The 27868-nt window shown below is 37.2% G+C and overlaps 3 protein-coding genes across 7 annotated transcripts; 1 reads left to right on the top strand and 2 right to left on the bottom strand.

The window, feature by feature from the left end:
- Positions 1-330: 330 nt before the first annotated feature.
- RpL39 (ribosomal protein L39) lies at positions 331-2521 on the bottom strand. The gene is made up of 3 exons (XM_074108991.1): positions 2411-2521; positions 2211-2314; positions 331-427 (listed from the first exon to the last, which is right to left on the bottom strand). Exons 1-3 carry the CDS (start codon positions 2411-2413, stop codon positions 379-381), a joined length of 156 nt encoding a protein of 51 aa, XP_073965092.1. The 5' UTR covers positions 2414-2521; the 3' UTR covers positions 331-378.
- Positions 2522-3325: 804 nt separating this feature from the next.
- Positions 3326-6145, top strand: mIF3 (mitochondrial translation initiation factor 3). The gene is made up of 3 exons (XM_074108942.1): positions 3326-3667; positions 3770-3995; positions 5731-6145. Exons 1-3 carry the CDS (start codon positions 3420-3422, stop codon positions 5905-5907), a joined length of 651 nt encoding a protein of 216 aa, XP_073965043.1. The 5' UTR covers positions 3326-3419; the 3' UTR covers positions 5908-6145.
- On the bottom strand, positions 6098-26130 carry LOC141443612 (uncharacterized). 5 transcript variants are annotated; one of them, XM_074108961.1, is made up of 5 exons: positions 25919-26130; positions 11739-11909; positions 9452-9569; positions 8884-9118; positions 6098-7325 (listed from the first exon to the last, which is right to left on the bottom strand). In XM_074108961.1, exons 2-5 carry the CDS (start codon positions 11902-11904, stop codon positions 7197-7199), a joined length of 648 nt encoding a protein of 215 aa, XP_073965062.1. In that variant the 5' UTR covers positions 11905-11909; positions 25919-26130; the 3' UTR covers positions 6098-7196. The 5 variants fall into 5 exon arrangements, with proteins under 5 accessions (XP_073965062.1, XP_073965078.1, XP_073965056.1 ...); XM_074108977.1 differs by having other exon boundaries at positions 8892-9118; positions 11739-11912; positions 25919-26126; XM_074108955.1 differs by having other exon boundaries at positions 11739-11912; positions 25919-26124.
- Positions 26131-27868: the final 1738 nt, after the last annotated feature.

Below are 27868 nucleotides of genomic sequence, written 5' to 3'. Positions count from 1 at the left end.
TCCAATCACGAGCAAACGGACCTCACGACGCTGACGCCATCTAGCGATATTTCGCCTCTGGGAAAACCCTCATTGAAGTACACATGGGACTTTCGAGGGTCAAAATTGTGCAGTCTTTTTTTTCTGATTTAGGAACTGATATATCCTCCTGGGTCCCCGATCCTCACTTGAAGACATAAATAAATTATAATTTGAACTTTACTTGATTGTTCAGTTTAAATTGTGAAAACAGAAATTTTACATCGGGTCTCAGGATATAGGTAGAAAGAAGTAGAGCAATTGGTAGAATAGACTATACATGAGGACCATTCTAGGCATTGAAACAACAAGTAAGCTTTTAGGAGTTTATTCAGCTTAACAGCTACACATTAAAACAGCTTACAACTTCAGCTTCGTCCTCCTCCAGTGACGCCTCTTAGCATTGTACCTGTAACAAGGAGTGCCATATTAAAGTCAAAATTTATATGTAAGTAATCAAAACATATTTTGGATCAAGGGCTTTTGATAAAACAGTGATCAACTAATAACCAAGACTGAGTAAAAATTCAAGCATTTGAACTGCAAGGGTTGAGCATCCTCTTAAAATAAAACCACTGTCACTTTTTGACTTTTAATTTTTTTTAAGTATGTAAGAAAAAGTTAAATCCCAGTCTCTATAATATTTGCTTCAAAGAGTAATTTCATACAAAATTGACTTGTCAGTGCATTCAAAGAAATAGGAAAGAAACAATCCTTGTAGGTACTTCTCCATTATACTTCTAGGTTCTATTTAGTTACTATAAAAATAAAATAGATAGAGGTCTTGACAAACTAGTTAGCCCATTAGAGTTCCCTTTTGTAAGCAAGTACCTCACATATAACAAAAAATAATTTAATCACCATGGAAGTAAATTTTAGTCTACTTGTAAAATGATGATTTGAAATTCGATACATGTACCTACATGTAGTGAAATCAGATTGAATGAAATGAATCAGTCATTTATTTATTCAAAGAGATGTGCTGTTTTGGAGAATGTAAATGCTTGCAATCTTATCACACTTACTAGAAAATTGTTAAATTTTTATATTTCATATATGCACGGGAAACATGAATATAACCAAGCCAGGTCATAATAAAGTTAGGAATATATGGTACAAGAAATACATATAACTTCAAACGTTTTTAAGGTATTAGATTCATTAGGAGGTACAGACAGTGTTCATCTCACAAAAAAAATGTATTAGAGCTCTCTGTGATGTTGGACCACTTGAATCATGTTGGCCACTATTTAAAAAAATAAATTTGCTTACGTTACCTAGCATGTATATACTGGAAACCTGTGTCTTTGTCGCCAGTTATCCGTTCTTCTTTAGTAAGCCAAGAACCAATATAAACCTAAGGCCCAGGGATCCTACAAAGTTGCTAGTTCCAACATGTAAAAGTGCGTTATATTCAAGGAATTGTCACGCGATGTCTGTGAAGGTGTTCAACCATTTACCTGAACGTATACGACGTATTACAGTCATTGTCAAATTTAAAAACGAAGTGCGTATCTGGCTGAGGGAAATGTCTTTTTACTCTATTAAGGATTATTTGAGCTATGACACCAAAGTATTGACCTAATGGATTATTGTGCCTACTTAAATTATTGATTTGTAATAAATGATATATTGACATGTTGAATAAATTGCTAGGACATTTAATAATAATAATATTTTAGAAATCTATTACCCAATACTAATATTTGCATGCTAGAACTGGCTAAGTGTGTGCTAATTAGCCCTTAGATTAAGACCATTGTAATGTAATCCACACTTAAAGCGAATAAATGAATATGAATATTAATGTAATGAGACAACGTTTAGTCAAAGTAAACAAGCGCTTGACACGTTTGCTACTGATAAAACTGCAGGCAATTTCTAGAGCAATACCTATCGTTATGTTCATCTTATTCGGTGATTGCATGTTGTTGCCTATATTGCAACTGACTTGAGAACGTTATTTTTCTTATGCCATTAATCGAAAGGAGTGAAGTTCCAGAAACCGAGAATAAGAACACGCAGGTTTGTTTTTTGACACTTTTATCGATTGAAATCAACTGGCGCCGGTGGTCGAGAATTAAGTATTTGAGACAACAAGAAGCCAACATCGATTTATTAAGTAAAACACATCACTCGTGCACTTGACTTTAATCATTTTATAAATTTTGTTTATTATCTGCTAGACTTACCGTATGGTGTTCCCTGTGCGCATTCTCACCCATTGGGGAATCGGCCTGTTCTGTTTGAGCTTTTTCGCAAGCTTTCGCTTGATAATAAATGTCTTGTGGGCTGACTGAAATATCAAATAAAAAAAATAAGTTAAATTGCATTAAATCACTAATGGGATTACAGTAATAATTAAAGATTTTTCTTTAAAAAAAGCACAAACCATTTTCACGCCGTCAGCTGTCAAAACAAAATGACTGAGCGGAGGCGGAGCGGAGCGAATGGTTTTGGAACTTTTGGAATGGTTGTTTCTGATAGCTACAGATAAGAAACAAACAGCATACAAAACAAAATTACAAACAAAACGAGCAAATGAATGAATGAGAACAGATAACGTAAATGGTGCTATCGATTAAAAATTGTCTATGGCTCAAGAAAATAATTATGATATGCACACCCGAAATTCCCGAAAAAACCTAAAATTTAACTGGGAGTCCAAGGGTAATCTAATCTCCCGAGGTTTCACTCTTGCCTCTGGCCTCGCGCAACAACCCAAGGAATTTAAAAAATAATATAGATTTTTTAACTATATTTTCGCATCAGGCATCACATACTTTTCACGAAGGACAAAGGGCCTCGCAAAGACCTGCAGGGCTACTCCGAAACTCGAAGTTCGTGTCGTGCGGTCCCTCTGACACTTATACTATTTAATACGAGAGCGAGAGGGACCGCACGACACGAACTTCGAGTTTCGAGTTTCGGAGTAGCCCTGCTGCCGCCTGGCCCGGAGCCCGCAATGGGTAAGGCCGCCGCTGAGTGAGTCCATTATTTATAGACAGTATAGTCATATTGGCACTGATGTGATGGTAATTAATATGATTAATTTATTTTGTTTATTAGCCGATGAAAATTTACAGCCTTACAGAGTTCATAACAATTCGCTGTAAATTAAAATAAAATAATCTCGATATTATGATGAAATCCGATTTGTCCTCCCCCAAACTGCTCTTAATCACGTTATGTCATGAAGTAGCCGCTTTAGAGCACTAACATTTTTAAATGATAAAATACGTCTCACTACTGTCATTTTATCAGCTGTTATCAATGTCAAATAAAATTGACAATGACAAATACTGTCAATTCAGTACCTGTCTATCATTCTGAGTGTCAGTTATTGAATGAACCCAAAACAGTGCAAGTATATTTAAGAATTAGGCGTAATACGGTCTAAAATGAACAAATTAATTGCATTGTTCAGTTATAGACCTTTCGTAGAATGTCGGTCTATGGCCAGACTGGCAGCAGATGGCAAAGAAATACCTAAACGCAAGAATTTTGAGAACAGGATAACATTGATTGGCACTGATGACTCTGTTAGCATTACGGATCTAAAAAATGCACAAAATCTTTCTCAAAAACGAGAGTTAAAGCTAGTTAAAATTCAAGACGTCGGTGCTAAAACACGACGACCAGTTTACAAGTAAGAGAATGTACTTTGTTATCATATCATAATAATATTTACTCAGATCAAATTGCACATTTCTTTGTGTCTTTGTTAATGTGACTACTTAATATTTTACAGGCTAATGACAAATGCTGAATATCACAGTGAGGAGCTTGAAAGCAGAAAACAAAAACAGACTAGTCAACAAAACACATTAAAAGGTGAAAAGCTTTTGACTCTTTCTACGAAAATTGGTGAACATGACCTCATGACTGGGGTGAAGAAGATGCTTAAGCTTCTCGAGAAGCAGCACCAGGTCCGAGTGGTGATAGCTGGTGAATCAGGACAGGAAACTCAAAGCACAGTGAGTATATGCTTGAAGCATTTTAAAACATCTATGTATATTATACCAATTTAAAAATAGGTTTGGATTAAAAAAACGAGACAGTGTATTTGCTTATTTTTGCGGATTAATCTTGGGAATATATGTAATTTGTTTTTGGTCTTCCTTCTGTACCTCTCCCAAAATCAAAATGTCATAAACTGGACAGTATCTCCATGTGCGTAATATCTTTACATCTTGCAAAAACAGTAATGGTGAAACCCATTAAATTAACTTGGGAACTAATTAACCAATTTCAAAAAATTTCTTGTAGACTACTCCTCAGTAAGACAGATTACCTGTATGAAACCAGAAAAATCACAGATATAGATTACACTAGATTACGCAAATGCATCTACTTCGCATGTCCGAACCCAGACCAAACGTCGAGGTTGGCCCCATACAAAGACTGACCGCTAACTGACTAATCATGACTCTAGCTCCACGGCGTCGGTTGGGCGGCGCATTTGAATCGATTTTGCGCGTACATTGAGAAATTCACATTGCTAATTCGCTCTTGAGGTGTTACAATAGATATAAAAAACGTGACACTGTTAGCTTTCATACAGATTGAGGTGTTTGCGTTATCTAGTGTAATCTGTATCTGTGAGAAAATTAGACTTACGAGTATTATGCTACTATACTCAACGCCATATATAGATTCCAAAAAAGTTACCAAAGATGGCCGAACGTCACTGTCACCAGTAAAATAAAAGACAGAATGATGCAGTTAGATGTTTTAATTGATGATGTGGTTGAACCTTTTATAATTAATACGGATGAGGAACTAAATTGTTCGGAAATTGAAAATTGAATAAATATTCATATCACTATTATTGTTGAATTTATTACTAATAAATAGTTTGTAACTCCTTAGTTGCAGTGTAAAAAATAGTTTAGTATGTTTGTCAGTCAAACTCGTAAAAATGGCTCAATTGATAGTTTGGCACATGGATAGTTAAAAACCAAGGTATTCATATGCAACACACATTGTACACAATACAGTATGTGTAGGTATATATAAAACATCCAAAACTTGGGATTTACTTAAATAACAACAAAATATTATTATGACTATTTTTAATTGATGTGCATTATTGCGGCAAGGGGTTTCGTCTCGAAGTTCTAGAATGCATGGAGATAATTAGGTACAATAGTATAGGGTCTATTATTAATGAGCAGGTACATAAATTTAGTATCATCTCCCTTGCTACGGCTTGGGTCTAATTTCAGCAATGGCAGTTAATTGACAGTAAAATAATAAAAAAAACAAGGTAGTTTTATAGGACAGTTAAAGTTTATTAATATTTTGTGGGTAGTTTTGTTTTGTTTGAGAAAAAATATACGTGGGTACTTGGGGAGTTACAGTGACAAATTAAAACGGTTGTTGTGGTGTGTTAGTCTAACAACTGGTAGCATGGTGTTTGGTTGTGTTACTCTGAAGATGAGCTCTGGTTGAGTTCGAAACGCATCAGTGTGGTGTGGTGGTGGTAATAGATGGGTTTGTGTGATTTGTGTGTGTTCTTACAACAGTGTGGAGGTGGAGGAATTGCATGAACACGCATATTTTGCATAAGCTTAACTATCGTAAGGTCGCGGGTGAGCAAGGATATTCTTTTAGCTCATTAGAATATAAACCTCTTTTAATATATGTACAGTTTACCGCATAAGTGTAAAAAAAAATGTGTTATTATCCTTAATAATGTTTATATTTCAGGAAAAGATTTATTCAATCATCGAAAGAGGCGTCAAATCAGTTGGCAAAGTTGTTCAAAAGAGAAATAAAGGTAACACTTTGAGATTCCAAATACTACCCTCAAATGAAAGCAGCACGCAAGGAGGTGGTGATAGACTCGACTCCAGCCCTGAAGACAAAGAGAAAGGCCCGCTTTGACTAGGCGTGGGACTTGCAGCCATATTGACACTCAAGTACGTCATTTTACAAAAATATTATTTTTCTAAGCCTGTTAGTGAAAAAGAGAAGCAATCAAACAAAGGCGAAGAATTAGATTTACTTACTTGACCGCATTTAATTTTAAGTGTTTTTAATTAAAAATTTCTTAGTAGTAAAATGAAACAGATAATTACAGTTTAAATTGTGTATATTTATTAATAAAGATTTTTATTACTTAGATGTTTGTATTTTGAAATTAATTTTAAATTAGAAAATGTACATCTTGTGATTTTCCTAATGCAGCATCTTACACTCAGTCCAAATTGCTCTTATGTTAAAATAACTTTACTTAAAATTAAATACACTCAAACTTGCTATCATGGTAAGGAATACTTTAAGCTACACAATTATGGTGATACTTCTAAAATATTCATAAATTAAAGTTTTATCGGTTGGAATTATCACAGATGCTTTAGAGATCTTTAAATCTTAAATGGTAGAAGTTATTAGTTACATATATATATAACCTTAGATTAGTATAACTATACTTTCTATTATTAAGGATGATAATTTACAGTGATCAGTTAGTTACTGACACAAGGAAACTACTATTGATTTAACAGCAAAGCCTTCGTTTTGAAGCTGAAATAAATTAAAATTTAGAAAGGAACATTTTCCGTAAGCCGTTATTTAAAATACTCTGACCCTCAGTGTATTTGTTGTTTACCTAACAGGTAACACTAGGATAATTAACAGAACGAATGGCATTGAAATTAGCTCTCAATTGGTTAATCTTGCCTGATTTACACACTGATATGAAGGTAATTGATTTGATCTATGGGCAATGGAGTCAAGTTCAACTAACATTACTACTAAACCTACTATAATGACTATTGAACACAGTCAAACTAGATACTTATGCTACGATTAATAGACCGTAGTAAGTCTAAATATTGGGATCTGTCTGCATGTATTCCGCATTTTCCTAAAAGAATTCTTTCACAGGTAAATGCACCGAATATTATTTTCAGCTACAATATATGGAACGAACTGCGATTACTGACAAAAGATTGGAACCTAGTTAAGCTTATACAAAAACATCTACTTAATCCAATATAAATATCTGTCTAAAATATGGTATTGTTGTTAAAACGTGCTGTCGAAAAAGTTTCACCGCTTTCGTGTGCCGAGGCAGGCTTCTAAACTCGTATTCTTGAAAACACGGTCCTCCGAGCCGGATTATGGCCATGAGCAGGCTTTGAAAATAACCTTTTCAGAATACGTAGAGGTTATGAGTAGACCGCGATGTAGTTATATCTGTTGTTGTCAGGCGGCAGGTCCGCGTTGAGCGTGCTTCCCCAGATCAGCAGAGGGGACACGGTTCCCACGACAGCTGCGGGCCGGACATTTTTTTGATCCTGCAACAATAAAAAAATAAATAAGTTATTTCCCTACGTCGTTCGGATGTTCCCGGCATATAGACAAGTTTGTGATTCTGACGAAGTTGGGGATAGCGGGTTTGAATCCTGCTAGGCCAAGCCAGTCAAGGTGATCAAAAATATCGACACATTGAACTCTAAACCTTAACAATATAGTGCATGTGCCGATATTTTTGGCCACCTTGACCGCTCCGAAATATCCGATGGCGACTGCACCTACGTATAGTCTACTCAGTTAAAATATTTTATTTTCAAAAGTTCACGGATCGTTATATATTGCTATATTGTCTTAAGAACTTTGCTATTAAAATAGCAAAGTAACTGCAATAAATAAAGCAATTAATAATAGGTGACTGCTTTTTGTTCGACGTACTTGCTAATAGTAACCTACCTAAAATTTTGTCTTACCTGTAGATATACGCACGTACACGAGCGTTACAACTGTTTTCGAACAATGTCTCTTATGGAACTATTACTTATTAATCGAATCAGATGTAATTAAAATGCTATATAAATAGTCGAACGTAGACTTCACAAAGCATCTGTTTTGACCTATATTAACTCATATCCTAGAAATTGCCAAATATGACCGCACAATACCCTTGAATTCATTCGACAATAGAAGCTTAACATGTGTGAACTAATGGGTCTGTGAAAAATGCTGATCTATCTACTCTCAATGTGCTTGTTGATGTATTTGCGTTAAAGTGCAAAAGCTAGTATTTAAATGCAACAGTTGACCCTTGATCTTATCATAATTACAACTGTAGCATATTTGAGAATATGTGAGATGATATGCGCGTAAGTTTCGTGCCATATCAGACAATACGAGAAGATGCTGTTACATGATTTTTTTAAATAAATATATATACCCAACATGCGAAGCATTAATAATGGATTGTTAGTATTTGACTCCAACTTGTTCTGTGTACAAAAATGTAGGTATGTGATTTGTCTAACTGGGAAAATTTTACAACAACGCGTAAAATTTAGAAAACAGTTAATTTTACCTACATGTGTTGTCTACAATAACTACCGTAAATCTAGTCCATCCTTTTATGGTGTATAAAATAATGTAAATAAACCTAATCATCTTCAAATAAAACAGTCAATGCAGTCAATCTTTCGTTTGTCAACATGCTGCATGCTGCTGTATGTGAAAGATTGCCTTGATTGGCTGATTCACCGAGCATCACAATCAAGTTTATTGAACTTATTTTAATACTTAAGGTCACATTCACTGAGAAACTGGCAGCCCAATGTGTCGCAACTATAAACAAAATGACTACGCTACAATTAGAGCTTATTGCAGAGCAGACTATCCCTAGACGCATAGCGGTGAAAGGGATACTTGCTTCATGTCTGCTATAAAATCTACGAAGCATTTTGTTGGTATCCGTCACCGAACAATAATAATTTAATAATAACCGAAAAATAAAATAAATATAATTCCCGCCATGATCTTAGCGAAAAAGTGGATTAAAAGGATGGACTGTGATCGTTTAGAGAACAAGTGAGCGTCAAGTGTGAGACACACCATGTTACCCATGACAGAGGAACGCCGTCGGCCCGAGCGCCGCTTGCGCCGGCACCAACAACGGCGGCCCCTTCTGCGCCCGTACCCGCGACTCCGGCCGCGTCCCACCTCTCGGCTGCGCTCCGTGTCCGCGCGTACCACCGGCGCGGGCGCCGGCACTGCCTCCCGTTTGCGCTCGCTTCCCGTATGCTCGGCCACTATGTGCGTATCTTCGTCGTCCAACGCGGATTCAGAGCTGTGTTACATCAATTACTTGATTAATATCAACGAATAGTACCTACATGGAAGAGTATATATTGCGAAGAAGTAACTAACGGGAAATTGACATTCAATTCAATTCCACGAAGTTATGTTTACCTAATTTAAAAATTTCATCAATATTCACAAACAAATGTTTTCAAAATTATACACAGTGTAATTTAAGCTTGCCTATACATCTAGCGTTCAAAGTTATAGAAGCTGCCGTCGTTCTTGTTAAATTTTCTTTGTAACTTTGTATAACTTTTGCGCGGCCTTGTGTAACCAAGATAAACTTTTAAAGTGATCGAGCAGTATTTATAGAACTTACTTTGCACTTATCGCGCAATATTCGTTGAGCTGCTCCCACGTACATCCAAAGGTGCAACATTGGTCTGCGATGCCGATTTGCCGCTTCCGACGCACTACTGATCCTGGTTGCTCAACTACTGAAACAAAACACAAGAAATAAGACTAATATTCACTTAAAACCTTCCTAAAACTAACGAGTTTAAAAGAATAGTAAATATTAGAAATAATCTTCCCTTTATGATCACCGAAGAAGATAACGAAAAGACTTATCAACGTGGCAATCTCGTAGGACTATTTTTTATAGCTACCTACCTAATAACAAACCTACACTTGCGAATATCTAGTGACTAGTTAAATAGTCTGGCGTTACAACAGTCCTTATGTTTACTAGATATAAACAGCCAAAAGGTCACAAATGCCATGATAAAATAAGCAATGTAATCGAAACCCATATCGTTTAATTACAGACTCGAATCGATAAATATAATTGACCAGTTTAACTTAAGCAAACCGTGACCAATAAAATTTATATCTGTCTGCTGTAGTGAAATTTTGAATAAGTAGGTACATATATCTTATAAATATTACTTTCAATTCACCTTATGTACCTACTTGAAATTATATAATGTACGTTTCCGCTAAAATAAAACTTCTTTACATAATTATATTGCATCACTATCACATCATCATCAACCTTGATTTTTTGTGAATTTTTGGACATGTTAAGATTTACAAAAGCACAGAAGCACTTAGTCGTAATTTAATCAAAGTTGCAGGAAAAACATTTTAATTCAAAAATTCCAGGTATTCAAAGTAATTGGTGCCCGGGTCATCATCATCATCATCATGTCAGCCGAAAGACGTCTACTGCTGGACATAGGCCTCCCCCAAGGCTCTCCACTCAGACCGGTCTTGTGCTTTCCGCATCCACCGCGATCCCGCGATCTTAACCAAGTCGTCGCTCCATCTTGTTGGAGGCCTACCGACAGCTCGTCTCCCGGTCCGCGGACGCCATTCGAGAACCTTCTGGCCCCATCGGCCATCCGTCCTGCGAGCAATGTGCCCCGCCCACTGCCACTTTAGTTTCGCAATTCTTCGGGCTATGTCGGTAACCTTAGTTCTACTGCGGATATCATCATTTCTAATTCTATCCCGCAGAGAAACCCCGAGCATAGCCCTCTCCATAGCCCTCTGACCCCGGGCTCTCTGGTGCCCGGGTGCCATGAACTTTTAGATAAACACGTCAATAATTTGCGGCCGGATCTCTCACTATCTAACTTCGTATCTTTTGTTTTGATATAGGTAATTGAAAACATTTTTAACCTATAACACAAGAGATTCCAAAAAAATACATTAAAACCCAAACCTAAATTAAACCCATTGATAAAGTAGAAGTTCAATACTTTCATGATACTAAAAATAAAACTATGAATTAAAATAATTAGCAATTTCTGGCGCTAGATAAATATAGTTGACAATAATGTGACAATCGAATCGTAACGACCTTCTCATTAAGAGTTTATCGATAACTGTTGTTGCTTTGCGGATGTCAGATATTTCGAGTAGGTATAATTATATTAATGAATGCCATTATTTTACCCATCCAATTAGAATCATAATTACCAGCAGCAAAGAAGACTGAGAAATATTTAAACTTTGGCGTTTCTCGTGCGGCTCGTCTTTCAGTATTTAATTAGATCATTATCTAATTGCCTGTTTATTTAACTGCCTCTAATTATGTTGACGTTTAATTTCAGCTACTATTTCTAGGTATCATGTTCCTATATCCCGATACTACGAATGAGTTAGCCCTTCATAGGTTGTTGTTTACTTGGTCTCTGTTTTGATATGATGCCGCTGAGGACCGTGCAATGGCTCTCTTCCTGTATTTTATTTATTGCTACAATAAGGTCGAAAAATAATAACACTACGGTCCTAAACATTGCCAAGGAGTTGAGAAATGAAGGTAGGATGTCTTATTATAGCAATAATACAAATCTTACAGTTTTATATATTAACGTGAAATGTTCATCATTTTCACGTTCATCATCATTATCACGTGACTGCGAAGACGGGTCTTGAAAAAGGTTAAAAGTGCTTCAAAACAAATTGATACCTATGCCATTTTTTTGCAATTAGTTGTGATTAAATAATTCGATGACGATGAACTACGAACTTTAGGCGAAAATCAAAACTTGGTTAAATCCGGTACAGGATTCTACAATCCCGTGGTACGGCAATCACTCTATAATAGAAGGTAATTATAAATTCGCGGTTATCTTCACTATATCGTTTCCAATACTAACCAGTGGGATCATCCCAAGAAGGGCTGTTGTATGCGTGGCAGACGCGGCTCATGATATCGCTCAGCTTGCGGCCGCACAGCTTGACTGCCGACGTGGTGGCGGCGTCACCTGGCTCCGACATCATCGCCAGCGCCAGCAGAAATTGCACAGCTTTGCTCACGAGCATTGCCGCTGCTGGAACAAGGAACAAGGAACGTTAAGACCAGAACCTTGAGCAAAACTTTTGAAATTTCTGTAAGGTAAATATCGACGCTAATCTGGTACTTTTTTTTGTTAATGGCTATTCGTGCTTTTTCTCGAGTGTATAGTAACCTGGTAAGGTGAGCCTCGAATGTGCGTAACCCGAGCAGCTCTCCACTTTTATAGCGAAGGGTAGCTGCTACCCGATACGGGCGACGCCTTGTAATCGTTGATCCCTTAAACACTTCTGTCATTTCCTAAGTGTATTGCTTTTCACAGTGAAAATGCATTTTATCAATAACGCTTGCATTAAATGATTTATTTGTGAGTGATAAGGGGGGAGCAATATCTGCTTTTATCACCCAATGCCAATTACTTTAAACGAACCGAGCGGAGTGATGCGAACAAAGTTCGATTCCCATCACTTGTTTAACTTTCCAACGTTAATGTTCAGCTCGGAGCTCTCACGATTAATTCACGCTGTTTATTAATGTCTTTGTATTATTTAAATATTATAAACAAATAATATCTTATAGGTACGTATTGCTATTATTAGGTATAAAGTAACATTTTCTTGGTCTCAGTAAGCTTTGCTTCAAAGTGCTATAGGTAGGTAAGTCTGCGATGAATGAACTGTAACATGATATTTATGGGTTAGTTTACGTTTTCGGCGGCGTTGTTGCTACGCTCGTTGTGTTAAACCATTTTATATACTAAGTACGCGACTTACAGAATCCATTTTTAGGGTTCCGTACCCAAAGGGTGCCAACGCAACCCTATTATTGAGACTCCGCTGTCTGTCTGTCTGTCTGTCCGTCCGTCTGCCACAGAGCTTTACCTTAAGCCGTAAAAGTTAGACACTTGAAATTTTTACAGATTATGCATTACTGTGGCCGCTATAACAACAAATACTAAAAATAAAATAAAGTTACAAATTAAAGGGGGTCGTCATACAAGAAACGTGCTTTTTAAGCGTTTTTTGGTTGCTAGGTGTTTATAGCCGTTGCTAGGCGACCAAGGTAGTCAACTAGCAACGGCAAAAAAACTTATATTAGAAGAATTTTAAGAAAAACTTTTACTGAACTGTTTGCGGAACCCTTCATGTACGAGTCCGACTCGTACTTGACCGATTTTTATTTAATATGATGGGGTCAAGCAGCATGCGGGTCACCTGGGGGAAAGCAATCACCCGTCCATGGATTTTCATACCATAAGTTGAGTTAGATATGGATGCGTTGGCGGCACTTTGAGAAAAGAGTAGGCTCGATATTTGAAGATCCCCAAGTTGCACCGGTCCGGAAATACCGGCGTTGCCAGCTAATTCCAAAGTTTTACCGTGCGTGGAAAAAAGTTGCAAGAAACGAATTTTAGTAGACTGCGCTATTGAGTTATCTAACTATTACCTAATCGATTTCACGTTCAGGTATACACAATGCCAGTAGTGTTTACAAATGAGGGCCATGCCATGGTTGTGTCTCGTCCATTCATGAGCGGCATTGAGCGGCGCTGCTGACGCCTGCGCGCGCGCCGCGTCTCGCAGAGCGCGGCGCGCGCGCGTAAGGCGCAGCGACGGTAGTATCCACGTGCAGTCCAGTTGCATCTTAGATTGCCACTTAGCGTCCCGCGCCGTAAACAGGAAAATAACACCACTTTGCTGCTACCATTTTATATGGAACAGTCCATTTATAGATCTAGTACAACAACAAATATGTTTTATGTCTTAGATTCAGACTATCCGATTTAGGAGCCCGGCCAGATAACAAGGCGAGCTTTCCTCGTGCCAAGCTGCACTTTACTCGGATGCAGCTAATAATAAGTCTGTTATAAATTTATGTAGCAGAGTTCTTAAACGGTTGAACAAAATGATGATGACTTCACCTTCCTCGTTGATAAAAATGCAAATCAGCCTCTTCCTTTTCTTAAGTGCCGTGCTAAGAATAGTGTGGGGTGGGTGCTATTGCTTTACTGGTGCGTTTTGCTTACATCATGGTGTAATATAAGGCGGAGGACACTCGCATTTGTTATACGCAGGTGGGTGGGAAGCAGAACATTAAAAGAATCTGTAACCTGATAGTTTACAGTAAAACGCAGTATGAACGATACCTATACAAAGCGTGAAGGAACGTAAACAAAATGAGATTGATCTGAGCTCTAGTCAGTTGTACATTTAATGAAGGCGGGACATGACATCTTATTTTTTGTTGCACTCGGTCATATGCATCGATCGCATAGTTTTCTTTTAGTGTTATATTTTAAAACTTCCAAAGTAACAAAACTGGAGTAAACCGAAGCCGTGGCGGAAACAGTGCTGCGGTGGCGTGGTATACCGTAGCACTTAGATTTCTACTAGACTAGGTATGGCAAAAGTTGTGTAGACTAAATGCAAATTGTTGCAGCCTAAGCCGACTTTTCTCACTACCTGTTCCCCAAAGAAACACACACACACACACACACACTACATGTATTTCATTCATAAGATCTCTGTACATTTACCTATGTTTTGACAAATAAAATTATTGATTGATTGATTTAATGTCTACTCATCGCCCCTGGTTAGTACCTATCTTCATTCATGGCTCTTCTCGATCGTTCTGTCTGCTGTTCACACGGTCGGCTAATGTCTGATATCGAAATATGGAATGAATTGTTTGGTGTACTGCAGTTTCGGCAAAATATTTTTCTTGCGCCAAATATCACTTCCCGAAAAACTTATCGCAGTACGAGTTGTTTCATTTCCCAAACGAATCCTTAGCATACCTATTTACATTTCGGGTTGTATTCATTTGGTAAAATTATCATTTGGCATAACTTTCTTTGTCAAGTTTTAATACGACAAACGATTATTAAGCAAATGTTTTCTTTTGGCTAATATAATATTCCACAAAAATGATTCTTCAAAATGACACTTCGCACACGAACCAAACTCAGAAACCAACTACTACCAGAAAAGTAGGTTATTAAGCCATGCAATATTTTGGGAAGAGTACGGTTCGTTATGCCAAACGATACATTTGACTAAATAATACTTGGTAATATGAAACATGACTAAGTAATTATTTATGAAACAATACTTTGCCAAAAAAAATATTAACTGTAAAATTGCGATAAGTTGTTTTAACAAATGATATTTGGCAAATGATAATTTGAGTAAAATATTTTGGGATGTGATATTTTGGGAAAAGTTTTTTGCCCATATATTAGTAATCCGAATTGTTTAGAATTAGTAGGTAAATAATTAATAAGGTACTCTTTGAAGAACAGTTCATTCAAAAGCAATCGGTACCAACATCTCAGTCAGCCTCTTTATTCTTGGGAATAATTTTCAAGAAAGTATAGGAATTAATGGCGAATCTAATGCACGCATTATCAGGATGTCCCACTTTCTGGAAAGTCAGGGAAAAGTCAGGGAAACTCAAGGTCGTCAGGAAAATCAGGGAAATTTGCTAGAAATCCAAAAAGTCAGAGAAAAAGTGTGCATGTTCGGTGTGCAGTGAATTCCCATCATCGGGTCTAGCTTAGTATCTCGGGCAGTAAAAAAATCAACACAACACCAACATATCAGTATAACTTGTTTTGAAATGTACATGATTGGTCAGGGAAATTTAGAAATGTGGTCAGGGAAAGTCAGGGAGAAGTCAGGGTTTTTTTTAGGGTTTGTAGGGTACACCCTGAGATTATGTTTGATGGAACAAGAGCGTTATTACGAGTAACGAGGTGTTGTCGGTTTGCGTGGCGCGCAGTGGGTCGGGTCGGTCACACGCAGGGCGCGTGCGCTGCGCCCGCGGCGGCCGCCGCGCCGCGCGCCGCTCGCGCTCGGCTGCGCTGTCTCGCTCGGTGCTAGTGCACTCGATTGGATAATTACGTGAATCCCTGTCTCGATTTGCAGCCTTGCCTTGTTTGCTTTAACGCACGTTACCTTATGCGATGAAGTAGCACAGATCTACTCTTCAGAGTAAACGGTTCACATGAAACGCTTAGGCATATCCTGATGAATACGATCTTACTCACTGCGGATATTATATATTTTAGCGTACCTAAATTTAAGGTCTTTATGTGAGTGAGTCAAGTTATTGAAAATTCCTTTGATAAAGGTAAGTGCAATTTGAGATGAGATTTTAGAAGAAGGAATTTGATTAGTACCTAGGCTAGGTACCCTACGCGCCTACGCCTGCGATATGTAAAGTCGAGTCAAAAAAATAGACATTAATTAATGAGGTCGGTTAGAAATAACGCTTGTTAAAACAGTTTAAAAAATAATTATTAAGTAACTATAATGTAGTGTGGGATATCATTGGAGAGGTCTTTCAAAAACATTATATTATGTTTGAACACACTACTTTAGGATTTAGGGGAGACGAGTGTCGCCTATCCTCCATGCACAAGCTAAACCGTAGGCTTTTGAATATTTTCGGATAAGTAATAATTAGTACCTACTTATTTAGTACATTTTTATTTAGCAAACTCGACTAATTTTGAATTTGACCTTAGTCACGAGACGTTGCTCAAGCCGTTAGCTAGAGTTAGACGGATAAAATTATACCTTCATGGTAATACTTACAGGGTAATTACGCCGTAAGTAGTGTTGTCACTGTCTATATCAGAAAACCGACCTAAGGCGCTATGACTTAACAGTTCGGTAATTATGACTGAAAGGTTGAAATAGACCGCAATCGAGTATGCCATCGTATGATTGCAATTCTATATTTCATAGTACCTGACAGTACTACACAGGCACGGTAGGTAAACTTGTTTACATAGTAATTTATTTTAAGTCTGCCGTATAAATCAAAACGCAAGACAGCGGCGTGAGTATTTACGATACAGACACGTGGCTGAGCGCCGGTGGAGCTTAGCAACAGCTGTGTACATAGGTACTTACCTACCTAAATCTGAGCTCGTAACAAAAGACAATTTAAGAGTTTGCGGGGTCAAGTGTAACGTCGGCTCTCCCAATTGGCGGGTTGCGGCGGTCAGTGGCTCTAGTGCGACGAGACACCTCGCGTCTGATCTGTTCCTAGGTGGCTCCCGCGTAACCTAGTGCCGTCTACCTACGCGAATTATACTAGCACTTAGGCCCGAAATAGCATCAGACACACGTTTCAATCAATTATTATCAATGTCAATTACTGTAAAACTTGAGAAACCTAAAATATTCTTTGAGTTTGTTTAAGGGGCTACCCGAGGTTTTCTCAATTATTATCAATGTCAATTACTGTAAAACTTGAGAAACCTAAAATATTCTTTGAGTTTGTTTAAGGGGCTACCCGAGGTTTTCATCGATTTTTGACAAGTTTTGAATCGTATCTCCTACTTTTGCACTACAGATAGAATAATAAGTCAAACGGCTATCGGTTCTCCAATCTTTTATCTCCATTTTTGTCTACCGGATTTTGAAAATAATGAATCCTTTGTATGATTTTTTTAAACATTGTCTGAAAAAAACACTTATTTCGTATCTCTATTGACGTGAAAGATCTAATATATACGAAATCTACATATTTGGGTTCGTCTTTGACGCCTCTAAAAAATGGTCGAGTTTTCATTTGAAACTAATTAACACAAAAACCAGTTTTTGGCCTAAAATTGTTCATCTTTGATGCCAAATATCTTGAAGACAATGAACTTTGAAGTAAATATCGGATACTATATTGCTTAAAGCCGTTGCTGTTAATATAATAAGCTACAAAAAACATTAGAAAACAAAGGAATTCTGATCGAAGGTCGTTGGGGCATGGGATCCCCTTAAATCTAACTATAGGCAGAGTCTATTTAGTTCATACTCATACTTGGCAAAAGTTTTTTACTTGTTATACTATTTTGTCACTTCTCACGAAAACATAGCCTGTTCAGTATGATTAGCCACTCAATGATCGGTGATTACAGGTCACAGTCACAAGTCAAAGATGGTCGGTCGTGGCATCGGACCGATTGCCTTCGACCCCAATTTAAAGTTTGACCTGTCAGATATCTACAACAACAACAGTTATTTTGTAATTTATCGTTTCGTCAGTGTCACTTCGCGAATCTTTGTGCTAGGTCGGCGAGGAGCACTGCGACGCAAACGGACATTGCATCTCTCCTCATTAAGAAGAGTATTGTTTTTTTTTTACATTTACGTATTAGTTGCCGAAATTTTTTTATTTCTTTTACATTCTTTTGAATAATAAGGGGAAAATATCCCTTTAAGAACTTAAGTCTTAGGTACCTAAACTTATTTCCTCCCAAAAGTAACTAGTGAAGACCTGTTGAGCAAATTCTTAGCTTATATAATATAATAATTTTTTCACCTCAGCACCTCAAACAAGCAGGTTTTGCTACGAGAAATCAGTGAGCAAAATCTCATTTTGCTCACTCCGTGAGACCAAGTAACTTTTTAATTATTTTTTTAAAATCCTGAGTAGGTACAGTGCTGGGTCTATTCAATGAATTTCAAATATATTTGTACTTCACTTTCATCTGTCACTTGACTTACAACACGAAAAAAGCGAGTAAATGTGTTGATTACAATCTTAAATTTAATTTATGGTATTAAAAATATATCGATAAGTACCTAATAAATTAGATGACAACAAAATATTTCCAAAATGTAAATTTTTCCGATCTTTTAATAAAGTATGCAACCTCGTTGCACGAAAGCCGCTTCTCTTGTTTTTTTTTTTATAAAAGAATTCCGTATACTGCCTCTACAGTTGGAATAAATATTTGTCAAATTGAATGAATTTGTAACATCTATTTATGTTTATGTAATAGAAATGTTAATAAAATTCATATTTAAAGGTTTAATAACATCCTTCCTTATATACTATTATAAAGGGGAAAGTGAGTTTGTTTGTTTGTTTGTTACGCTTTCACGCCGTAACTACTGCGCCGATTCCTATGAAATTTTGCATACGTCATACTAGAGGTCCAGAATTATTTTAATTATTTTACTGTCAATTTCAGCAATGGCAGTTAATTGACAGTAAAATAATAAAAAAACAAGGTAGTTTTATAGGACAGTTAAAGTTTATTAATATTTTGTGGGTAGTTTTGTTTTGTTTGAGAAAAAATATACGTGGGTACTTGGGGAGTTACAGTGACAAGTTAAAACGGTGGTTGTGGTTCGTTAGTCTAACAACTGGTAGCATGGTGTACGGTTGTGTCACTCTGAAGATGAGCTCTGTTTGAGTTCGAAACGCGTCAGTGTAGTGTGGTGGTGGTGATGGATGGGTTTGTGTGATTTGTGTGTGTTCTTACAGTGTGGAGGTGGAGGAACTGCATGAACACGCATATTTTGCATAAGCTTAGCTATTGTAAGGTCGCGGGTGAGCAAGGAAATTATTTTAGTTCAAGGATATTTTTTATCCCGAAAAAAATTGCCATTCCCAAGGGATGACCAAAAGTTTGTTTTTGTATTCTAACCGCTGAGCTGACTCTCTACATAGACTATGAATGCACATTACACAAAACGTTTTTTTTATAATGTGTTAAAAAGCATGCTTGCTTGCTAGCTGCACCATTTCTTGCATAATCACATGCTTGCTTACACGATTGCTTCCAAGCTTGCTTGCATGCTTGCTTGCATGCTTGCTTGCACGCTTGCTTGCACGCTTGCTTGCACGCTTGCTTGCATGCTTGCTTGCATGCTTGCTTGCATGCTTGCTTGCACGCTTGCTTGCACGCTTGCTTGCATGCTTGCTTGCATGCTTGCTTACATGCTTGCTTGCATGTTTGCTTCGAGTACTGCCTTTTCGCAACGTAACTTTTTTTTTTATTCGACTGGATGGCAAACGAGCATGTGTGGCAACCTGCTTCATTTCGCAACTTTTTATTTCGCAAACTCTAAAACTGTAAATATTTCAGGATTTATTTCAGGGCCATCGTGTAGAACCCTTTAGGTTAGGTTAGGTTAGTTTTATAAAAATCCTGAAATATTTACAGTTTCAGAAATATTAAACAGTTGGGAAATGAAAAGTTGCGAAATGAAACAGGTTGCCAAAAGTTATTCGCCAAAACATTAGTAAACCTGTTTGCTTGCATGCTTGCTTGCATGCTTGCTTGCATGCTTGTTTGCATGCTTGCTTGCATGCTTGCTTGCATGCTTGAATACATGTTTGCTTGCATGCTTGCTTGCATGCTTGCTTGCATGCTTGCTTGCATGCTTGCTTGCATGTTTGCTTGCATGCTTGCTTGCATGCTTGCATGCTTGCATGCTTGAATGCATGCTTGCTTGCATGCTCGAATGCATGCTTACTACTAGCACTATTTTTTGCAAAATTACATGCTTGCTTGCATGCTTGAATGCATGTTTGCTTGCATGCTCGAATTCATGCTTGCTCGCACTATTCCTTACATAACTACATGCTTCCTTACATGCTTACTTGCATGCTTGCTTGCATGCTTACTTGCACGCTTGCTTGCATGCTTGCTTGCATGCTTGCTTGCATGCTTGCTTGCATGCTTGCTTGCATGCTTGCTTGCATGCTTGCTTGCATGCTTGCTTGCATGCTTGCTTGCATGCTTGCTTGCATGCTTGAATGCATGCTTGCTTGCATGCTCGAATGCATGCTTACTACTAGCACTATTTCTTGCAAAATTACATGCTTGCTTGCATGCTTGAATGCAGCTTTGAATGCATGTTTGCTTGCATGCTCGAATTCATGCTTGCTTGCACTATTCCTTGCATAACTACATGCTTCCTTACATGCTTACTTGCATGCTTGCTTGCACGCTGACTTGCATGCTTACTTGCATGTTTGCTTGCATGCTTGCTTGCATGCTTGCTTGCATGCTTGCTTGCATGCTTGCTTGCATGCTTGCTTGCATGCTTGCTTGCATGCTTGCTTGCATGCTTGCTTGCATGCTTGCTTGCATGCTTGCTTGCATGCTTGCTTGCATGCTTGCTTGCATGCTTGCTTGCATGCTTGCTTGCATGCTTGAATGCATGCTTGCTTGCATGCTCGAATGCATGCTTACTACTAGCACTATTTCTTGCAAAATTACATGCTTGCTTGCATGCTTGAATGCAGCTTTGAATGCATGCTTGCTTGCACTATTCCTTGCCTAACTACATGCTTCCTTACATGCTTACTTGCATGCTTGCTTGCATGCTGACTTGCATGCTTACTTGCACGCTTGCTTGCACTATTCCTTGCATAACTACATGCTTACTTGCATGCTTGCTTGCATGCTGACTTGCATGCTTACTTGCATGCTTGCTTGCATGCTTGAATGCATGGTTGCTTGCATGCTTGAATGCAGCTTTGAATGCATGCTTGCTTGCATGCTCGAATTCATGCTTGCTTGCACTATTCCTTGCATAACTACATGCTTCCTTACATGCTTACTTGCATGCTTGCTTGCATGCTGACTTGCATGCTTACTTGCACGCTTGCTTGCATGCTTGCTTGCATGCTTGCTTGCATGCTTGCTTGCATGCTTGCTTACATGCTCACTTGCATGCTTGCTGGCTTGCTTGCTTGATTGCTTGCTTCTTTGAAATGTTAATGGTTAACGCGAGCGAAGCCGCGGGTAAAAGCTAGTTTATAATAAATTATTAATGTTATTAAACTTTTATTATTATCGTTTATTGTTCAACCTTTTAAATGACTTCAAGATGAAGCTTTTGCATTACAAGAAGTTCTTACAATGCATGTTATGAGTATGAGATTTTTATTGTATCTACTGGAAACTTTTTTATGGTTTTAAATGTTATTATTATATTTGTTTCTTAATAATCGGATTCTATTTAAAAAAAAATGTGTTTGTTTTGTAAACAGGTAGGTACTTATATGTGGTTTTATTCTTATGTTACATTTAAATTATTTTCTCGCTGCTGAGGTGAAAAATTGTATGTGTCACACGAGACCAAAGTTTTTTGCATCTCGTGTATTTGAATCCCTTGCTGCTCTCAGGATTCTAACCTAGAATCACTCGCTGACGCTCGTGATTCAATTATAGAATCCTTCGCTTACTCGGGATTCAAAATCAACACTCGCAACAAAAAACAACTTTGCTCTCTTGTTGCACAAATAACTATTACACTTTACTACCTTGTCGCTGTTACTTCTTGTTTGATCTTTTGTATAAAGTTGTTAGAACGCATAGGTACTACAAAGGACCGGTAGGACGTGTGCACGCTCCGCTATTTCAGATGCAGGTGACTGTACTAAAATCTAGAGATATATCCTTGACGTCGACTGTACAGTCGTCATACATAAATATCAGAGCTGTCTAGGCCCTCAAAAGTGTTTAGGTATAGATATTTTGAGTAGCTAGACAGCGCCGATATTTAAAATAATGAATTTACCAGGCCCATCTAAAGGTTTACCATTGTCTGTTAGTCGTAACTGACGCAGTAAAACCATTTATTGCCACGAGGTAGGTCTGTCTCACAGCGCTCCATTAGTTCGCGTCAGACACACACGACGGCGGATTCGTTCATAGTTCCCAGAACTTCAATTAAGTTTACGGCTCTAAAAAGAATCTGTTCTTTATAGCAATTTGCCGACTGACCGCCGGCCAGATTGTGCGATAAAACGGACCTCAGTCCAAGTTCGTTTTATTATAAAGTTAATTAATAAAAAAAGTAATACACTGCTTGGAAGTCTGAATATTAAAAACTGAAATCCTAATATATAGGTACCTACATACGAGCATATACAGCGTGTATTGTTGATATAGCCTCAAACTGTAACCAGACGTAGATAAGTGCTGTGAACCGATATTAAACCAAATTATTAATTTAGAATTAATTACCAGAGCGTACTTATTTTTTGAAATTTTTTCGAGCAGCAATGTAATGCGTACAGTCACCAGCACCAATATCTGACACAACGAGCGTGCATAAATATCTGATACGACTCTATTTCTAGGGCGGGAAGGACTTGTCAGATATTTTTGCACGCTCCGCTTTGGCAGATATTAATGCTGGTGACTGTACAATAATTTGATACGAGATCCGAGAGAAGGGTTCTGTGACAGCTGTCACGTCAACAGGTGCGACGTTTTGAATAAAAACAAAATAGATCACATAGTCATACGTTGCGTGCTAATTTATTTTATAAGGACAATAATATAAGTCTAACATTTTTTACTATAACATAATAAACTGTGATTATTAGGGCCGCCCTCTCTAACTACCCTTAAAGTTTGAGGTTGTATACAAAAATACATGCTGTATTTTTTTGCATTTTTGAAAATCTGTAGACGCTTCCCCCACCCCTGGAACGGGAAATATCACATTATAACTTTTTTCTCCCTATCAACTAATCTACAAAATCGAATAGGTCTTGCACGACGCTCGAGTAAATACCCATTTAGCATCATGGCCTCCCATACTATAATACATAGCTGTAGGAATTGCTATTATTGCTAAAGTTCAGTTGCGCAATGTAGTCAAACCGCAAACGTATGATGCTATTTACTTATGAACAGGTATATAAGATATTACTAAACAGCAGGTTTATTATAGAAGCCATCACGCATAATGCGAATTATTAATAGCAGTTATATAGACTTAGTGTGGCGGCTTCCATTACTTTACGGCTAATTAACTGCAGACTCTACAGTCACCTTAGTAAGCCCTAGTTTATTGCGGGTTACTACTGCTTTTGCTTGGGAAGCCATTGTTACAACGATTCGGAGAGCAGAGTTTTCCTTATTCAACTGACGTGGGTGATGATAATAAATTGTAACTTTAATTAACCTCTAAACTTAACGGCAAAATCTACTTATTGTAAAGGCCACTTGGTAATAAATTTATAGGTAAAAGTATATTTGTTATAGGAAAAACTATTTTTGCTATAGTCTACATACCTAGATATAGAGATACAGTCGAGTTATAAACTTGTGAGCAAAAATTTGATCAAAAATATCTGAACACGCTTCTACGCCGTTAACAATAGAGTCGTGTTCAGATATTTTTGATCAAATTTTTGCTCACAGGTTTATGAATTCTACTGTAGGTACATACATAATGTATAGATGAAGTAACAAACATTCAAACATCTAACTAAGCATCCAAACATTCGCATTTATATTTATAATATAACATTATAATATCACGCAAAAAATGGCTTTACGAATTTGGCACACAGATAAATTAAGTTTAAACGTAGGTAGGTTTATAACACAGAACACTTTTTATTCTCTAAAACGGCATCGTTCCCGCGGGAGAGCGATCAACAAAATCTTCTCAGATGAAGTCTCGGGCAACAAATTATTATTAATAAAATTAAATAAAGAATACCTGCAGGTATCGTCGTATTTTCTAGGCATTAAAAGGACCCACTTTGCTAAAGATGTAAGTGGATTAGGCCAAGTCTAAGTTGCTTAAGCTCGTTCTGGCGCACGACCGATAATAGTGATTAGTAATTAAATTGCTGAATAAATATTGGTTAAACGACTATTAAAGTTATAAGTAGACACAGCTAAATTAATATGTGATTTATTATCTACAACCCGACTTTTATGAATCCGACATTACCTACCTGCTACGATTGATAACATAAAGATAGTGAAGATGGTTTTACATAGGCTTTAAAATGTTGATTATGGTATGTAGAGACGTTTTACTGTTAGGAATCGGAATCTTCCAGTTGTCATAGAAACTTGAAATTTCGTACGAAGGTAGCTCTTATATTTTACCAGTAAAATAAGTCTGAAAAGTCTTAATATTTTATGCCTGTTAATCTATGTTAGTAACCAAATAAAATTACCCCACGCTGCGTATACATTTTGCTTAGGAGAGGGGCTCTGCTAATACCTGCATAAAAATACCTATAAATTGATATTGAACAAACTAATAAATAATTTTGTCCTATGAAAATAAGGAATTTAATTATTGCACGATCTTATTCATGCACTTTCCTTGTTTATTATTAGGAAGTAGAATATTACTACTATTGAGAATAACAATGGTTAGGGTACCTAAATTACAGTCATCTTGTAATTACGCTGATGAATGTATTTAAAACAGATCAATTAGTGAGGGACCCCAGTGTATTCATTGTCATAAGTAACAAAACAACATTAATGAATGTAAACAGTAAGAATTTAATGTGTTTTTGATTTTACCGCTTTACCTACTTCACTACTAAGTAATGATATGTTTTTGCTGCTAGGATGGCGCCTTTAATGCCTAACATTAATTAGTTAACGATGGGCATTACCTAATTAATTGGATATTAATCATTATATCTATGTTAGCATTAATTAGGAATATACTATGCCCACGTAGTCATCGTAATGTTCTATATCGACTCTACATTATACGAAGAGTGCCAACTCAATATATCAAAATATATACTATGTATACCTATATAAAATATTATTAAAATTAGGTAGCCGTTTAACTTGTAGAAGAATCTTAAATCTAAAACATTGTTATGATATCTCTCGTAAACAAAAGATAGGCAATGAAAATGTAGTTGGTTAACATTTTTGATGTTTTGAAATGCGGTTGCTATCAGTTACAAATGATACTATTAAACTAAAAAAAATGGCATAAAATAAGAATTAATTATAATGTTTTTGTTATGAGGAATATATAGGTCGCGTGATTGATCGTGATAAGTATGATTTATAAAAAACTTAATTTAGATTGATTCAGCACATAACTGGTATGTAGCTAGATATACACGCATGTATGTAGCCAAAATAATAACTTAAATTTTATCTAAGATTTGAAAATATCGGGTCGGATTTCTTAGATTACATGTATATCCTTACAGAATAATGAAATGTAAGTAGTCACTTTATGGGTAGAGTCCTTATAATTTTGGATATCTTATTTAGCTCCATCTGATTACTATGAATTTAGTTGAACCCTTATTAAAATAAGAGTTTATACAAGTATATTAAAGTTAACGTTTCAATAAAAATACATATGACACGAACTCCATCAGTAGTAATCTTATCAGTGTTAAAGAAAGTTTTCACTCAGGTAGCATTAAAGCACAAGATTAAAAGATGATTGATTTGACTATAAATCAATAAACGGCGTATCAGAATGCACTTACCTTTTATGCAGAAAGGAACGTAAGCTGTTTCTTGAGGTGATGCCAAGGCCAGACCAGATGCCGGGGAGGTCGGTGGCGCCTAAGTGCAGGAGATCGCGGCTGCTCACTGCGTGTCGCGCGCACTCGGCTCTCCGGCGCAGGGTCGGGCTGAGGCTGCCCGGGCCGCGTGCGCGCGCGCCGCTTAAATAACGGGCGATGGGCGGCGCGACCGACACGCCCCGCGCCCGCTGACCCCACTCCTCCCACCTTACACACGGTACGCTTAAATCGTAAGGGTAGTAACTGAGATCAAGCACCGTTGACTTGTAAGGATAAATAAACAGCAACAGTACAGTACAGTACAAAAATGTTTAGCTTTCTTTAACTTCGTCGTACCTAGTTAACTAAGTATCGAAAGTATTACGAGTACTAGGACTAAAAACAACCTTATCTCACGATTTTTGAATTTGACAATCCACCATTTTCATTCGCATGGTATATTCAGTGACCTGCATTAAGGTGCGGCCAAACCGCTGCTTAAAAAACTGTGACGCATCGTATATGCGCACCGTTTTTATGCATGCTTTCCACACCGCTGCTTAAAATACACAAACGGTGCGGAATCGCAGTGACGTGCCGTAAACGTCACGACTTTTGTTCGGTAAAGTCTAGGTAAAGACCTGAAGTTTATGACACGTCACTGCGATTCCGTATTTTAAGCAGCGGTTTGGTCGCACCTTTAAGCTCTGCAATCCTAATAGCGGTCCTCTACCGGTCCTAGAAATAGAGACGTAGAGACGCAGATGTTTATGCATAGGGACTTTGTTGTGTTAGATATTGGTACTGGTGACTGTACATGTTCTTCATTCAATTCAAATTCAAATCATTTATTCAGTAAATAGGCCGCAATGGGCACTTTTACACGTCATTTTTTAAACTACCAGCGCTTTCGGAAAGACCATAATTGCCAAGAAGAATGCGCCCCAAGAAACTTGGCAGAAAGTGATTTTTCAAAACAAAAAAATTACAAATAAAATACTTAAAAACTAAAATATAAAATTAAAGAAAAATGTACAAAAAATAATAATAATTATAATACAGGGATGTACGAGTATTGTGTCCCTTAGTTACAAAATTAAACACTAACTATAGGTATATCTACGTTCAGTGGAAGTGTAGAATGCTTCGACCGTCATATATGTGAAATGTATATTTCAGTTTTTTTTTATTCGACTGGATGACAAATCAAATTATTATATCTATGTCAAAAAACAACTTTCCACTCTTGTTGGACAAATAACTATTTCCTGCGACAGGCAACACCAGGTTTATAAATAAATAAAAAAAAATATATATTATATAAATTTACTTCACTGAATAATTAATACCTGTATAGGTACTATAAAAATGCAATCATAATGAGACAAGCAGTAGATAGTTGTAATAGGTCATTATCTGCTAGGAGTAAACATGAGCAAGGATGGAATATCCCGCCAAGCCTGTGGTCACTGCGCCGGCGCACCAGACGACGACCTGCCTACTACGAGTCACTGACACCAGTCTCAGCTATAAATACCAGATTCTTTGCAATCGTTCGCAGATTTATTTATTTAGCCACGCTATTTACAAACAAGGTGACAATATTATTGACAGATAGAGCCCTCAGGGCACTACTAATGAGAATTAATTGCCGCATAAGTGTGTCGCCCGCGCTCTGCAGTCTGCTCGGTGTTGTGTATCCAAATGTTGATAAAACTGTACTCGAACAAGTTATCTACTCTGGAATATAATACATTTTATAAACAAACTTTACCATGAAAAAACTAGTGGTTGAGATAAGACACCTTAAGATGATAACGGTTTTTGTCGGCTTTTGATACTTGTTGTATTGTATCACATAACATAAGTAATTAGTAGCTATGACGAGCTTTGTTTGGGTGGTCCCAAAAGTTAAAGAATTACTTACCTACT

This window comes from Choristoneura fumiferana, chromosome 2 (genome assembly GCF_025370935.1).
Source record: "Choristoneura fumiferana chromosome 2, NRCan_CFum_1, whole genome shotgun sequence".
NCBI lineage: Eukaryota > Metazoa > Arthropoda > Insecta > Lepidoptera > Tortricidae > Choristoneura > Choristoneura fumiferana.
Note: the sequence above shows the minus strand (reverse complement) of the source record. Positions and strands in the feature narration are given on the sequence as shown.

Coding starts and splice junctions, on each gene's coding strand:
- RpL39 (XM_074108991.1), bottom strand. Junction 428..2,210: donor CGCACAGGGAACACCATACG/GTAAGTCTAGCA, acceptor TCCTTGTTACAG/GTACAATGCTAAGAGGCGTC.
- mIF3 (XM_074108942.1), top strand. CDS start 3,420: ATGAACAAATTAATTGCATTGTTCAGTTATAGACCTTTCGTAGAATGT. Junction 3,668..3,769: donor ACACGACGACCAGTTTACAA/GTAAGAGAATGT, acceptor AATATTTTACAG/GCTAATGACAAATGCTGAAT. Junction 3,996..5,730: donor GACAGGAAACTCAAAGCACA/GTGAGTATATGC, acceptor TTTATATTTCAG/GAAAAGATTTATTCAATCAT.
- LOC141443612 (XM_074108961.1), bottom strand. CDS start 11,904: ATGCTCGTGAGCAAAGCTGTGCAATTTCTGCTGGCGCTGGCGATGATG. Junction 9,570..11,738: donor TTCTTGGGATGATCCCACTG/GTTAGTATTGGA, acceptor GTTTTGTTTCAG/TAGTTGAGCAACCAGGATCA. Junction 9,119..9,451: donor TATTGCGCGATAAGTGCAAA/GTAAGTTCTATA, acceptor GATGTAACACAG/CTCTGAATCCGCGTTGGACG.